At 52.9% G+C, this 14285-nt stretch overlaps 1 protein-coding gene across 5 annotated transcripts in view; it reads left to right on the top strand.

The window, feature by feature from the left end:
- Window positions 1-14285, top strand: part of RYR1 (ryanodine receptor 1) — a 160021-nt gene that overhangs the window by 31855 nt on the left and 113881 nt on the right. For all 5 annotated transcript variants that reach the window (XM_039465527.2, XM_039465526.2, XM_039465523.2 and 2 more), the window contains exons 21-29: window positions 1796-1900; window positions 2112-2215; window positions 2956-3039; window positions 4696-5003; window positions 6527-6729; window positions 8200-8374; window positions 8539-8747; window positions 12022-12416; window positions 13789-13921. In XM_039465527.2, the coding sequence (XP_039321461.2) occupies window positions 1796-1900; window positions 2112-2215; window positions 2956-3039; window positions 4696-5003; window positions 6527-6729; window positions 8200-8374; window positions 8539-8747; window positions 12022-12416; window positions 13789-13921 (1716 nt within the window). The remainder of the gene's footprint in view (window positions 1-1795; window positions 1901-2111; window positions 2216-2955; window positions 3040-4695; window positions 5004-6526; window positions 6730-8199; window positions 8375-8538; window positions 8748-12021; window positions 12417-13788; window positions 13922-14285) is intronic.

The raw sequence follows: 14285 nt of genomic DNA, 5'->3' as shown, positions 1-14285 counted from the left end.
GCACCACTGAGATCACACCACCGCACTCCAGCCTGGGTAACAGAACAAGACACCTTCTGAAAGAAAGAGAGAGAGAGAGAGAGAGAGAGAAAGAAAAAGAGAAAAAGAAAAGAAAAAAAGAAAGAAAGAAAGAGAACTGTTACTGCCCCCAGTTTACAGTTGAGGAAAGCAAAGCCCAGAAACGCTAAGTAACGTATGCAATTCACACAGCCGATCTGAACCCAGGTGGTCAGATTCTGAAGCCTGTGGTCCTACCCACTACAATTTGCTGGGCGTGTCTTATATCCCAGGCCCCTCACCACCCACTTTGCCTCCAAGCATGTCCCTATAGGAGGGAATAAAGGTTGCATTTCAAAGCTGGACAGCAAGGGTTTGGTTTTCAGTCACGTGATCTCTGGCAAGTGACTTTGCCTCCCCGAGCCTCAGTTTCCCCCTCTGTGAGGAAAGGGGATAACACCAGGACCTATCTGATAGCATTATTATGAAGGTGAGATGAATGGATATAGACAAGATGCTCAGTACAGTCCTGATTAAACAGTTAGAGCTTAAGACAGTCATTCGTTATTAGTAGCAGTGATATAGTCTCCGGGGGTGACCTCACCATCCCCCTGTCCTCAGACCAGCACCCTGGGCCCCATCCCTCAGCCTGTCAGCCTCATGGGCTGTCCCCTCGGCCCCCCAGATATCCCCCTGCCCCCCTTTCCTCCTTCCCATGTCTCACCTGAGTCCAAACCATCATCGCCTCTTGCCTGCAGAGCACCAACACTACCAGTGCCTTTTAGGCTCTTACTCTGTGCCAGGCATCGATATTAACTACATAACATTTAGTAATTTACATCAATGATTTCACTGAGTCCTTATTAGGTATCACTATGATCCTCGTCCAGAGAAGGAAGGAGACTCCTCCATTCTATTCATTCAGCAAACATTTGCTGAGCCTCTCTTCTGGGTCTGAGTCTGGTTCTGAGCTGGATAGAGCTGGGGACTCAGTGGAGACCAGGGCAGCCCCAGGCCCTGCCCTCATGGGGCTCCCAGTCCGCCGGGGAGACAGACATATCCCAGATAATTCCTTCATTTTCTCTCTCTCTCTCATTATTATTATTATTATTATTATTTTTGTTTTGTTTTTTGTTTTTTTGAGACAGAGTCTTGCTTTATTGCCTAGGCTGGAATTCAGTGGTACAGTCTCGACTCACTGCAACTTCTGCCTCCAGAGTTCAAGCAATTCCCCTGCCTTAGCTTCCCAAGTAACTGGAATAACAGACGTGTACCACTATGTCTGGCTAATTTTTGTTTTTAGAAGAAATGGGGTTTCAGCCGGGCACGGTGGCTCACGCCTGTAATCCCAGCACTTTGGGAGGCTGAGGTGGGTGGATCACCTGAGGTCAGGAGTTCAAAACCAGCCTGGCCATCATGGTGAAACCCCATCTTAAAAAAAAAAAAAAAAAAAAGAAGAAGAAGAGATGGGGTTTCACCATGTTGCCCAGGCTGGTCTTGAACTTCTGACCTCAGGCAATCGCCCCTCCCCCCCTTGGCCTCCCAAAGTGCTGGGATTACAGCCATGAGCCACCACGCCTGGCCCTGAATAATTCCTTAATTCTGAGAATGCTAAGCCCTCACTCATCTGAATGTCATCCCTGGAGTTAAGGTGAAGAATGGGGGCAGGGCTCCAGGATGGCAGGAAACGGGGTGCTGGAGAAGCCTCCCAGGGCTTCAGGTATCCTTGGGAAGAGGGGTCATGATGGAGGAGGGTAGAGGGACCTTGGAGGTCTCATGAACGTCCCTCTGCCCCTAGATTGTCCTGCCGCCCCATCTGGAGCGCATTCGGGAGAAGCTGGCGGAGAACATCCATGAGCTCTGGGCGCTAACCCGCATTGAGCAGGGATGGACCTATGGCCCGGTGAGGGGCTGCCTGCAGCCTGCGGGAGGCTAGACTTGCTGTGCCAGGAGGAATGGATCCCTGTCGGGGAGGAGGGAGGGATAACAGGGAACTGGGGGTCCTGGGACTGAGGGTGGTAGACCTAGGGTTGGAGGTTGGGGGTCACAGTCTGGGCATTCGGGAAGTGGGGAGAGAAGGGGAGCCCAAGGCGTTGACCCTGGGGTTTCTCCAGGTTCGGGATGATAACAAGAGGCTGCACCCATGTCTTGTGGACTTCCACAGCCTTCCAGAGCCCGAGAGGAACTACAACCTGCAGATGTCAGGGGAGACGCTCAAGTGAGGGCCCAGGGAAGCTGCGGGCTGGGGCTGGCTGCTGGCGCAGTTGGGGAGCGGGGCAAGGAGAGATGGGGCAGGAGGTAGACTTAGAGAGAAAAGGATGGAGGGGACAGGGATTGTGAGACAGAAACAAACGGGGAGTGGCCGGGTGCAGTGGCTCATGCCTGTAATCCCAGCACTTTGGGAGGCCAACACGGGAGGATCACTTGAGCTCAGGAGTCCGAGACCAGCCTGGCCAACATGGCGAAACCCCATCTCTACAAAAAATACAAAAATTAGCCGGGCGTGGTGGTGCATACCTGTAATCCCAGCGACTCAGGAGGCTGAGGCAGAAGAATCACTTGAATCTGGGAGGCGGAGGTTGCAGTGAGCCGAGATCATGCCCCTGCACTCCAGCCTGGGTGACAGATGAGACTCCATTTCAAAAAAAAAAAGGAAGAAGCAAACAGGGAGCAAGAAAGAGAAAGAAAAGGCAGGGATGAGAAGAGAGAGAGATGCAGAAAGAGACAGGAGAAAGCAGCAGACAGGAAGAGACAGATGTAGTCAGTTACACAGGCAAAGACACAGGGAAAGACAGAAGTCAGGGAGCCCAAGACCAGGACCAGGAGGGATAGGGCCAGAGCCCCCAGACACCGGAGCAGCAGAGGCAGAGGGAGCTGGACACACTGAGGCTGTGGGAGGAGGTGGGGGCAGGAAGTTCTGAGGGGTGTGACCTGTCGCCCCGGTTCCCTCACCCCCAGGACTCTGCTGGCTCTGGGCTGCCATGTGGGCATGGCAGATGAGAAGGCGGAGGACAACCTGAAGAAGACAAAACTCCCCAAGACGTGAGTGTGGGCTGCCAGGTCCTGTCTGGGGATGGGCTGGGGGCTGGGGATGCCGTGCTAAGGGCTAGGGAGGTCCAGGGGTCTTGTGGGGAGGCTGAGATTAGAGAGGAAGGAGCCTTGGGTTAGGGCGAAGGTCATAGGGTCAGGGCCAGGATTGAGGAGTTAGGAGTTCCAGAGGAGGAGAGAGGGTGTGAGTCCAGGATCCAGGGTCAGGGTCTGCTTGGAGTCAGGGGAAATGAGAGCAGAGGTCGTTTGTCTATGTTAAGGGGAGGGGTCAATGGTAAGAGGTGAGAATCTGGATGTTGTTGGAGTTGTAAGTAAGGGATCTTGAAATTATAGGTGAGTGATTACAGGTCCTGAGTTCAGAGGTCAAAGACGGCAAAACCAGGAGTCTGGGGGAGATGAGGCATGGGATCAGAGTTAGAAACCACCAAGTGGGCCGGATGAGGTGGCTCACACCTGTAATCCCAGCATGTTGGGAGGTTGAGGCAGGAAGATCACTTGAGCCCAGTTTGAGACCAGCCTGGGCAACTTGGCGAGGACACTCTTCAAAAAATTTAAAAATTAGCAGGGTGTGGTGGTGGTTCCTGCAACTTGGGAGGGTGAGATGGGAGGATTGCTTGAGCCCAGGAGTCTGAGGCTGCAGTGAGCCGTGATTGCACCATTGCACTCCGGCCTGGGTGACAGAACACAGAACGAGACTTTGTCTCAAAAAACAAAAAGAGCCAGGCGCAGTGGCTCACACCTGTAATCCCAACACTCTGGGGGCCAAGGCAGGTGGATCACTTGAGGTCAAGGGTTCAAGACCAGCCTGACCAACATGGAGAAACCCTATCTCTACTAAAAACACAAAATTAGCCAGGCGCGGTGGCTCAAGCCTGTAATCCCAGCACTTTGGGAGGCCGAGGCGGGTGGATCACGAGGTCGAGAGATCGAGACCATCCTGGTCAACATGGTGAAACCCTGTCTCTACTAAAAATACAAAAAACTAGCTGAGCATGGTGGCACGTGCCTGTAATCCCAGCTACTCGGGAGGCTGAGGCAGGAGAATTGCCTGAACCCAGGAGGCGGAGGTTGCGGTGAGCCGAGATCGCACCATTGCACTCCAGCCTGGGTAACAAGAGCAAAACTCCATCTCAAAAAAAAAAAACCAGCAAAAAAAAAACCCACACAAAATTAGCCGGGCATGGTGGCGCGTGCCTGTAATCCCAGCTACTCAGGAGGCTGAGACAAGAGAATCGCTGGAACCCAGGAGGCAGAGGTTGCAGTGAGGAGAGATCACGCCATGGCACTCCAGCCTGGGCAACAAGAATGAAACCGCTTAAAAAAAAAAAAAAAAAAAAAAAAAAAAAAGAGGAAAACCTCAAAGTTAGTGGCGAGAGGTCCAAGAGAGTGCCGTTTAGAGATGGGGTCCCAAAGTCAAGACAAAGGGGTCACAGAGGCCAAGGTCAGTGATGCCAAAGCCCTTGCTAGGATCCCAGGATTCTGGGGTCAGATCCCAAAGCTTATTCTAAAATTTCATAGAACTGCAACATTAGATCAAAGGTCAGAAACGCCAAAGCTGGGACAAGGGCCAGCAGTCAGGGATCCCGTAGCACAGAGCCCGGAAGTGGAGGTGAGGGCCTTGTCCCCATCGAGCCCCTGCCACGCCCGCAGGTATATGATGAGCAACGGGTACAAGCCGGCTCCGCTGGACCTGAGCCACGTGAGGCTGACGCCAGCACAGACGACGCTGGTGGACCGTCTGGCAGAAAATGGGCACAACGTGTGGGCCCGAGACCGAGTGGGCCAGGGCTGGAGCTACAGCGCGGTGCAGGACATCCCCGCGCGCCGAAACCCTCGGCTGGTGCCCTACCGCCTGCTGGACGAGGCCACCAAGCGCAGCAACCGGGACAGCCTCTGCCAGGCCGTGCGAACCCTGCTGGGCTACGGCTACAACATCGAGCCGCCTGACCAGGAGCCCAGTGAGTGCTCACCCCAGCCCTGGCCCAACTCCTACCTGACTCTGACCTCAGCCCTGACCCCTGATCTCTGACCTGACTCGGCCCCCAAATGGGCTATATGTTTTATTTATTTATTTATTTTTATTTTTTATTTTTATTTTTTTAAGAGACGGGGTCTCACTATGCTGCCCAAGCTGGAGTACAGTGCCTATTCACAGGCACGATCCCACTACTGATCAGCACGGGAGTTTTGACCTGCTCTGTTTCCGACCTGGGCCGGTTTACCCCTCCTTAGGCAACCTGGTGGTCCCCCGCTCCCGGGAGGTCACCATATTGATGCCGAACTTAGTGCGGACACCCATTGGCATAGCGCAGTACAGCCCAGAACTCCTGGGCTCAAGCGATCCTCCCACCTCAGCCACCCGAGTAGCTGGGACTACAGGCACCCACTACCGTGCCCAGCATCTTTTTTTTGGGGGGGGGTGGACTGAATTTCACTCTGTTGCCCAGGGTGGAGTGCAGTGACGCGATCTTGGCTTACTGCAACCTCTGCTGCCTGGGTTCAAGTGATTCTCCTGCCTCAGCCTCCCAAGTGGCTGGGATTACAGGTGCCTGCCACTGTACCTCGCTAATTTTAGTAGTTTTTAGTAGAGATGGGGTTTCACCATCTTGGCCAGGCTGGTGTTGAACTCCTGACCTCATGATCCACTCGCCTCGGCCTCCCAAAGTGCCGGGATTACAGGCGTGAGCCACCACACCCGGCCCCAAATGGGCTATATCTGTCACATCGAGCAGATTGACCAGGAGGTTAGAGAGGACTGACCCCTCCCAGCTCCAACTCAGACCCTGATGAACCACTTCCCTTGACCTGACTCAAGCCCTGCCTTGGCTATGGCTGCAACCCAGAGCCGTCAGACTAGGAACCCAATGAGTGCCAACCCCGACCCCTCACCGATTCCTGACCTCTAGCTTTGACTCCTAACCACAAATCTCTGAATTGTAGCTACCGCATGGAGACACCCAACCTAAGGACTTAGAGAGCCTCTCACCTCTACCCCTAACCTGACCCCTGACCTATCACTGACTCTCAATCCCAGCCTTGACCCCAAACCCTGGCCATGGTCCCCAGCCTTCAGTTTCTCAAGTCCTGTCCCCAAACCGAATTTCCATCCCCTCGGTAACCCTGGCTCTGACCCTCCAATCCTGGTCTCAATGCTCGACTCTAATCAACCCTAATCTTGACCCTTAACCCCAGACCATAACTCTGAGCAGTTCACTGAGCTGGCTTTCTCCTTCTGTGTCTGTCAGTATCTCTATTCTCTGAGAACTCTGGCTACTCCAGAGATGGGGGTCTCTCTCACCAGGTCCCTACCTTTCTCTGACGATTCTGAGCTTCCCCACTTCTCCTCTAACTCCAAGAAATCGACCCTCTTCCAACAGTTCCCCGAAGCCCTTTCCATCCCTTACGTCTTCTACCAACTTCCCAATGTCTCGGGACCCACCTCCTCCCCAGCCTCTCTGACCCTGCCTGGCCTCATTTGTAGGTCAGGCGGAGAACCAGTCTCGCTGGGACCGGGTGCGCATCTTCCGGGCGGAGAAATCCTATGCAGTGCAGAGCGGCCGCTGGTACTTCGAGTTTGAAGCAGTGACCACAGGCGAGATGCGAGTGGGCTGGGCGAGGCCCGAGCTGAGGCCCGATGTAGAGCTGGGAGCTGATGAGCTGGCCTATGTCTTCAATGGGCACCGCGTGGGTACCTCCTTGGGCACCGTTCTGCCAAGTCCTGTGGTCTCTCTCACAGCTCATCCACTCTGGTCCTGCTTCTGTCTGGGCCTCACTCTGTGCCTGCTTCCTACATCTACTGTACCATCCATCCATCCATCCACCCCATCCATCCATCCATCCATCCATCCATCCATTCAACCAATGATTCATCCATCCATCCATCCAAATGTCAGACACCCATCTATCCAACCAACAATTCATCCATCCATCCATCCATCCATCATCTATCTATACATCCATCCAGCCAACCAACCATCCATCTGTCCAACCAACAATTCATCCATCCATCATCCATCATCCATTTATACATCCATCCATCCAGCCAACCAACCAACCATCCATCCAACCAATGTAGGAAGACCCCATATCTACAAAGAATTTTTAAAAAATTAGCCAGGCAGCGGGCGCGGTGGCTCAAGCCTGTAATCCTAGCACTTTGGGAGGCCGAGGTGGGTGGATCACAAGGTCAGGAGATCGAGACCATCCTGGTCAACAAGGTGTAACCCCGTCTCTACTAAAAACACAAAAAATTAGCTGGGCATGGTGGTGCGTGCCTGTAATCCCAGCTACTCAGGAGGCTGAGGCAGGAGAATTGCCTGAACCCAGGAGGCGGAGGTTGTGGTGAGCCGAGATCGTGCCATTGCACTCCAGCCTGGGGTAACAAGAGAGAAACTCCTTCTCAAAAAAAAAAAAATTAGCCAGGCATGGTAGCATGCACATATAGTTCCATCATCCATCCATCCATCCATCCATTCATCTATCTGTCATCTATCCATCTGACCAGCCAACCATGAATCCATCCATCCATTCAGCCATCCATCATCCATCTAATCAACCATTCATCCATCCATTCTTCCAACCAACTGTCCATCCATCCATCCAAAAACCATCTGTCCATCTGACAAACAGTTATACAACCATCCTTCCCTCCCTCCCTCCACCCATCATCCATGTATCCATCTTTGTACCTGCTTACACTTGCTTCTTTCTCTGCATCCACCCAGGTAGACTCTCAACTTTCCAGTCATTCTTCTGCCCAGCCATATGCCCAACTTCCCATCCACCCATCTGCCTCCTTATCCACCTATCCATTTTGTGCACATATGTGAGCATGTATGGATCTGTATGGGGGACACTAATAACATTCATTTTTCCTTTGCATCCCTCTGCTTGCTGCTGCCTCCATCCCCCACTATTACTTTGGTGGTCTGCATAATGCCAGCCATGGCAACAGCAGAGAACCCAGGCAGAAGGGATGAGGCACAGAGATTAGTGGGGAGGGAAATTCCTGGGATCATGGATGCATGTGTGGTATGCATCCTGAACCTGATGCTTCGAGTGTCTGTCTTCACGTATCTCTCCCTCCCTGCTTCCTTATCTCTTCATTTCTCTGAGTGTCTCCCCACACCATGTCTTCCCTGCCCCTCCCCACAGGGCCAGCGCTGGCACTTGGGCAGTGAACCATTTGGGCGCCCCTGGCAGCCGGGCGATGTCGTTGGCTGCATGATCGATCTCACAGAGAACACCATTATCTTCACCCTCAATGGCGAGATCCTCATGTCTGACTCAGGCTCTGAAACAGCCTTCCGAGAGATCGAGATCGGGGACGGTGAGGGCTGAGACCCCTGCACGTGCCCTTTCTGGCGTTCTTCCATCTCTCCTGACCCTGCATGGCACTTCTGCCTCCAGCTCTCCCATCCCTACCCCCTTCCCTCAGCTCCCCCTGCCCTGCCCACCCGCCCTCACCCCTGCCCATGCATCCCCTCCCACCAGGCTTCCTGCCCGTCTGCAGCTTGGGACCTGGCCAGGTGGGTCACCTGAACCTGGGCCAGGACGTGAGCTCCCTGCGGTTCTTTGCCATCTGTGGCCTCCAGGAAGGCTTCGAGCCATTTGCCATCAACATGCAGCGCCCTGTCACCACTTGGTTCAGCAAAAGCCTGCCCCAGTTTGAGCCAGTGCCCCTCGACCACCCTCACTATGAGGTAAGGACTGACCCCCCCCCCCCAATGCCTTCTCATCTGCCTCCAAAGCTCCTTCTTTCCACCGCGCTCTTCCTTGAGTTTCTCCTTTCCCTCCATGCAGCACACAAACCACGTGGAAGCAAGTGTCAGAGTCATGGGCTCTTGTGCTGTGTAACTCGGGGTGTGACTTTGGCAAACCACAGTTTCCTGAGGTCCAGGTGCCTCACCTATGAAGTAGGGGAAAGCCAGCCTGGGCAACAAGCGAAACCCCATCTCTAAAAAGTAAAAAAATTAAGGCCAGGCATGGTGGCTTATGTCTGTAATCCTAGCCCTTAGGGAGGCTGAGGTGGGAGGATCTCTTGAGCCCAAGAGTTCAAGACCAACCTTAGCAACAGAGCGAGACCCCATCTCTACAAAAAATTAAAAAATGAACCAGGTGTATAGTATGCACATATAGTCCCAGCTACTCGGGAGGCTGAGACCGGAGGGTTGCTTGATTCCAGGAGGTCAAGGCTGCAGTAAATTAGCCAGATGTGGTGGTGCGTGCCTGTAATTCCAGCTGCTTGAAGGGCTGAGGCAGGAGAATTGCTTGCACCTGGGAGACAGAGGTTGCAGTGAGCCGAGATTGTGCCATTGCACTCCAGCCTGGGCAAGAAGAGTGAAACTCCGTCTCAAGAAAAAAAAAAAAAAAAGCTAAATGCTGCAGTGAGCTGTGTTCACATCACTGAACTCCGGCGTAAGAGAAAGAGCAAGACCCTATCTCAAAAAAAAATTGTGGCCGGGCATGATGGCTCACACCTGTAATCCTAGCACTTTGGGAGGCTGAGGTGAGGGGATCACCTGAGGTCAGGCATTCGAGACCAGCCTGACTAAAGTGGAGAAACCCTGTCTCTACTAAAAACACCGAATTAGGTGGGTGTGGTGGCACATGCCTGTTATCCCAGCTACACTCAGGAGGCTGAGGCAGGAGAATCTCTTAAACCCGGGAGGCAAAGGTTACGGTGAGCTGAGATCTCTCCATTGCACTCCAGCCTAGGCAACAAGAACAAAATTGTCTCAAAAAAAATTTTTTTATTTTTTTATTTTTTCTGTTGCTATAATAGAAAAAAATTTTTTTTTTTTTTTTTTTTTTTTTAGACGGAGTTTCGCTCGTTACCCAGGCTGGAGTGCAATGGTGCGATCTCGGCTCACCGCAACCTCTGCCTCCTGGGTTCAGGCAATTTTCCTGCCTCAGCCTCCTGAGTAGCTGGGATTACAGGCACGTGCCACCATGCCCAGCTGATTTTTTGAATTTTTTTTTAGTAGAGACGGGGTTTCACCATGTTGACCAGGATGGTCTCGATCTCTTGACCTCGTGATCCACCTGCCTCGGCCTCCCAAAGTGCTGGGATTACAGGCTTGAGCCACCGCGCCCGGCCGAAAAAAAATATTTTTTAATAAGTAAGTTTTAAAAATTAGCTGGGTGCCATGGCACACACCTGGAGTCCCAGCTACTTGGCAGACTGAGGCAGGAGGATCCTCTGAGCTCAGGAGGTCGAGGCAGCTGTGAGCTTATCGTACCACTGCACTCCGGCCTGAGCGAAGAGCCAGACTCTGTCTCAAAAAAATAAATCAAAATAAAATAAAAAGAGGAAACTCGATAGAGAAGGCGTGCAAGAATTGTGCTGAGTACAAAGTGTGTGTGTCTTGTTCCGGTGGCTGTCCTGGGTCTCGGTCCACCTGAAGCGCGGACTGGCATCGTCTCATTAATGGCTGCGTTGTTGACTCGCCACCTCGAGGTAATCGCTGGAATTTTGCAGCTGGGCCTCCAGGCTTGGTCTGTCTGTCTCAAGATTAGCCCCTAGAACCTCCAAGCAAGCCCATAATTAGATACAAACATACAGTTAGATAAATATGCCTGGCGTAAAGGAGTGTATGGTGAGAAAGAGAGGGGTGTGGTGGTTGAAAGAAAGTCCATTTTGGCTGGGCACAATGGCTCATGCCTGTAATCCTAACACTTTAGGAGGCAGAGGTAGGAGGATCACTGGGGCCCAGGAGTTCAAAACCAGCCTAGGCAACATAGCGAGACCCTGTCTCTACAAAAAATAAGCAAAATTAGCAGGGTGTGGTGGCATGCACCTGTAGTCCCAGCTACTTAGGAGGCTGAGTTGGGAGGATGACTTGAGTCCAGAAGGTCGAGGCTGCACTGAGCCAAGATCTCGCCACTGCATTCCAGCCAGAGCAACAGAACCAGACTCTGTCTCAAATAAATAAATACATACACAAATAAGAAAATAAAAGAAACAAAAAAAGAAAGTACCTGCCAAGGCTCTATCTTAAGACTAAGGAGAAGAAAAAATAAAAGATCTCTGCAGTTTAAGGTTACATGCTGAGACTCAACAGAAAAGAAAGAAAAGTTTAAAAAAGCATTGAAATTGGCTGTGGCTCATGCCTGTAATCTCAGCACTTTGGGAGGCTGAGGTGGGTGGATCACAAGGTCAGGAGTTTGAGATCAGCCTGGCCAACATGGTGAAACCCCCCGGGCGTGATGGTACATGCCTGTAATCCCAGCCACTCAGAGGCTGAGGCAGGAGAATCACTTGAACCCCGAGGCGGAGGTTGCAGTGAACCGAGATCTTGCCCCTACACTCCAGCCTGGACGACAGAGTAAGACTCTGTCTCAACAAAGAAAAAGCACTGAAGTTGGCCAGACTCAGTGGCTCACGCCTATAATCCCAGCACTTTGGGAGACTGAGGCATGAAGATCACTTGAGGTCAGGAGTTCAAGACCAGCCTGGCCAACATAGTGAAACCCCGTCTCTACCAAAAATACAAAAATTAGCCGGGAGTGATGGCTCGTGTCTGTAATCCCAACTACTCAGGAGGCTGAGGCACAAGAATAGTTTGAACCCTGTAGACAGAGGTTGCGGTGAGCGGAGGTCCTGCCACTGCACTCCGGCCTGGGCAACAGAGCAAGAATGTGTCTCAAAAAGAAAAAAATGCATTGAAGTTGAGCTGCCTGGTAACAGATGACAGAATGGGTGGTTGGATGGATGTAGGTAGGTTTTGAAAAGCGATTCCAGCCTGTGTCCGGGGCTGCATAGGGAGCCCGGAGAGAGGTTGCAGAGGGCTGCAGGCACAGGGCCCAGCGGTGTACCCGCCGGGAGCCTCAGCCGCCTGCAGGAGGGGCGCCCTTGGCTAATTCACACGCGGGCGCTCTGTGGCCTATGGTGGCTCCGTGTGTGACCAGGTGTAGGACCAACGGCCTGGCCTAGCCCGCCTGCCCAGCTCGGTTCTCCACGCCCCGCCACCCCAGGTGTCCCGAGTGGATGGCACTGTGGACACGCCCCCCTGCCTGCGCCTGACGCACCGCACCTGGGGCTCCCAGAACAGCCTGGTGGAGATGATCTTCCTGCGGCTGAGCCTCCCAGTCCAGTTCCACCAGCACTTCCGCTGCACCGCAGGGGCCACCCCGCTGGCACCACCCGGCCTGCAGCCCCCCGCCGAGGACGAGGCCCGGGCGGCGGAACCCGACCCTGACTATGAAAGCCTGCGCCGCTCAGCGGGGGGCTGGGGCGAGGCCGAGAGCGGGAAAGAGGGGTCTTCGAAGGAGGGCGCCCCCGGGGGCACGCCGCAGGCCGGGGGAGAGGCACAGCCTGCCAGGGCAGAGAATGAGAAGGACGCCACCACCGAGAAGAACAAGAAGAGAGGGTGAGTCGAGGGGGGCCAGAGGCGGGCTTCAGGGCTGCCTTGGGACCCTCAAGTAGGTAACCACAGTAACCTGGGAAACCCCCATTTTACCCCAAAGTAGCCCCATATATGCTAAGCAAAGTAAGAATACTGAGAGAGCCTACCATGTCTCCAATGAACCCCGTTATTTTCCTGGGGTGCCCTAATGTCCGTAAGGATGTCTACTTGGGTACCCTACTGTATGTATGGAGAACTCGCTTATCCTTGAGTATCTGGAGGAACCCAAAGGCCTTCGCCCGATGCACCTTCTCACCCACGGACATTAAAAGGGACTTCAGTATCTTCCTGGGAGAATTTACTGTACCCTAAGGTATCCCAGTGAACACCCAGTGGTCTTCTAAATGGGGATCCTTTCTGTGTCACAAATGTACCCCCAAAAAGCTAACTTAAAGGGAGCAACCTCTGCCTCCCAGGTTCAAGCAATTCTCCTGCCTCAACCTCCTCAGTAGCTGGGATTACAGGCAGGTGCCACCACCCCCAGCTAATTTTTCTATTTTTAGTAGAGAAGGGGTTTCAGCATGTTGGCCAGGCTGGTCTCAAACTCAGACTCCTGACCTCAGGTGTGAGCCATCGCGCCCAGCTCCGTTTTTTTTTTTTTTTTTTTTCCCTCTGAGACGGAGTCTCGCTCTGTTCCCTAGGCTGGAATGCAACGGCACAATCTCGGCTCACTGTAACCTCCACCTCCCAGGTTCAAGCAATTCTGCCTCAGCCTCTCTAGTAGCTGGGATTACAGGCATGTGCCTGTACACACCCGGCTAAGTTTTTTATTTTTGGTAGAGGTGGGTTTTCACCATGTTGGCCAGGCTGGTCTCCTGACCTCAGGTGACCCCTACCATGGCAGTGATTTTCAATGGGATTGAAAACTCACTGTGTCTCTTGGTGGGTGTTTGGAAATGATGGAGTCTTTGTGGTCATAAGACTTTGGGGAGGCTACTGCTGCTGGGTGGGGGCTGCAGGGGTTCCACCTGCTTTGCAATGGACAAAACAGTGCCGCACAATGAAGAATTGTCCTTTTCCAAGGAATTGTCCTTTTCACCCATATGAGAAATACATGTGGGAAATGGTGACTTAGGGAGACCCCCGTATACCCCAGTGAGGACCCCCATATTCCCAGAAGGTGCCTTTAATTTGGGTAACTCAGCATCCACAGGCGCGGAGTGCAGTGCTTTCGGAATGGATGAGGCTGGGGTGGGTGGGAGTCCCAGCCCTCCAGAGGCAAGACCTGGAGTATTAGAAGCAGGGTGTAGCCAGGCTCGATGTGGGGGCATGAATGTTGCGTGAGGAGGGCTGGGCTTGAATGCTGGTTCTCATGGCACCTCTCACCCACCACCAGCTTCTTATTCAAGGCCAAGAAAGTCGCCATGATGACCCAACCACCGGCCACCCCCACACTGCCCCGACTCCCTCGAGATGTGGTGCCTGCAGACAACCGTGATGACCCGGAGATCATCCTCAACACCACCACGGTTTGGACCAGGAACCCTCAATTTTGGGTCCCCCACATAGCCTGGGCACTCCTAAATTTCCAAGTTTAGTGCTATTGTTACCAGTAACTTCCCACCTTGCACTAGGGACTCTCCACTATACACCAGAAACAAAGTATGGCACACATGGATTTAATCCTTTGAAGCCCTAAATCCATATAGCTAGTGGCCTGCAAATGGCAGGGGGGTACCGTAGAAGTGTAAGGCACACTGATATAACTCCCGAAGATTCCAAAATCCAGAGCATAAGCCAGTATAGAAAAGGGACCCCAAGATTTGGGCTCACCCATATAAACACAATACCCCAAATGTAAAACCTCTAATATATTACTGGGAATCAAAATTC

The sequence above is a fragment of the Saimiri boliviensis genome, chromosome 14, assembly GCF_048565385.1.
Source record: "Saimiri boliviensis isolate mSaiBol1 chromosome 14, mSaiBol1.pri, whole genome shotgun sequence".
Lineage (NCBI taxonomy): Eukaryota > Metazoa > Chordata > Mammalia > Primates > Cebidae > Saimiri > Saimiri boliviensis.
This window is presented reverse-complemented; position numbering and strand designations above follow the sequence as displayed.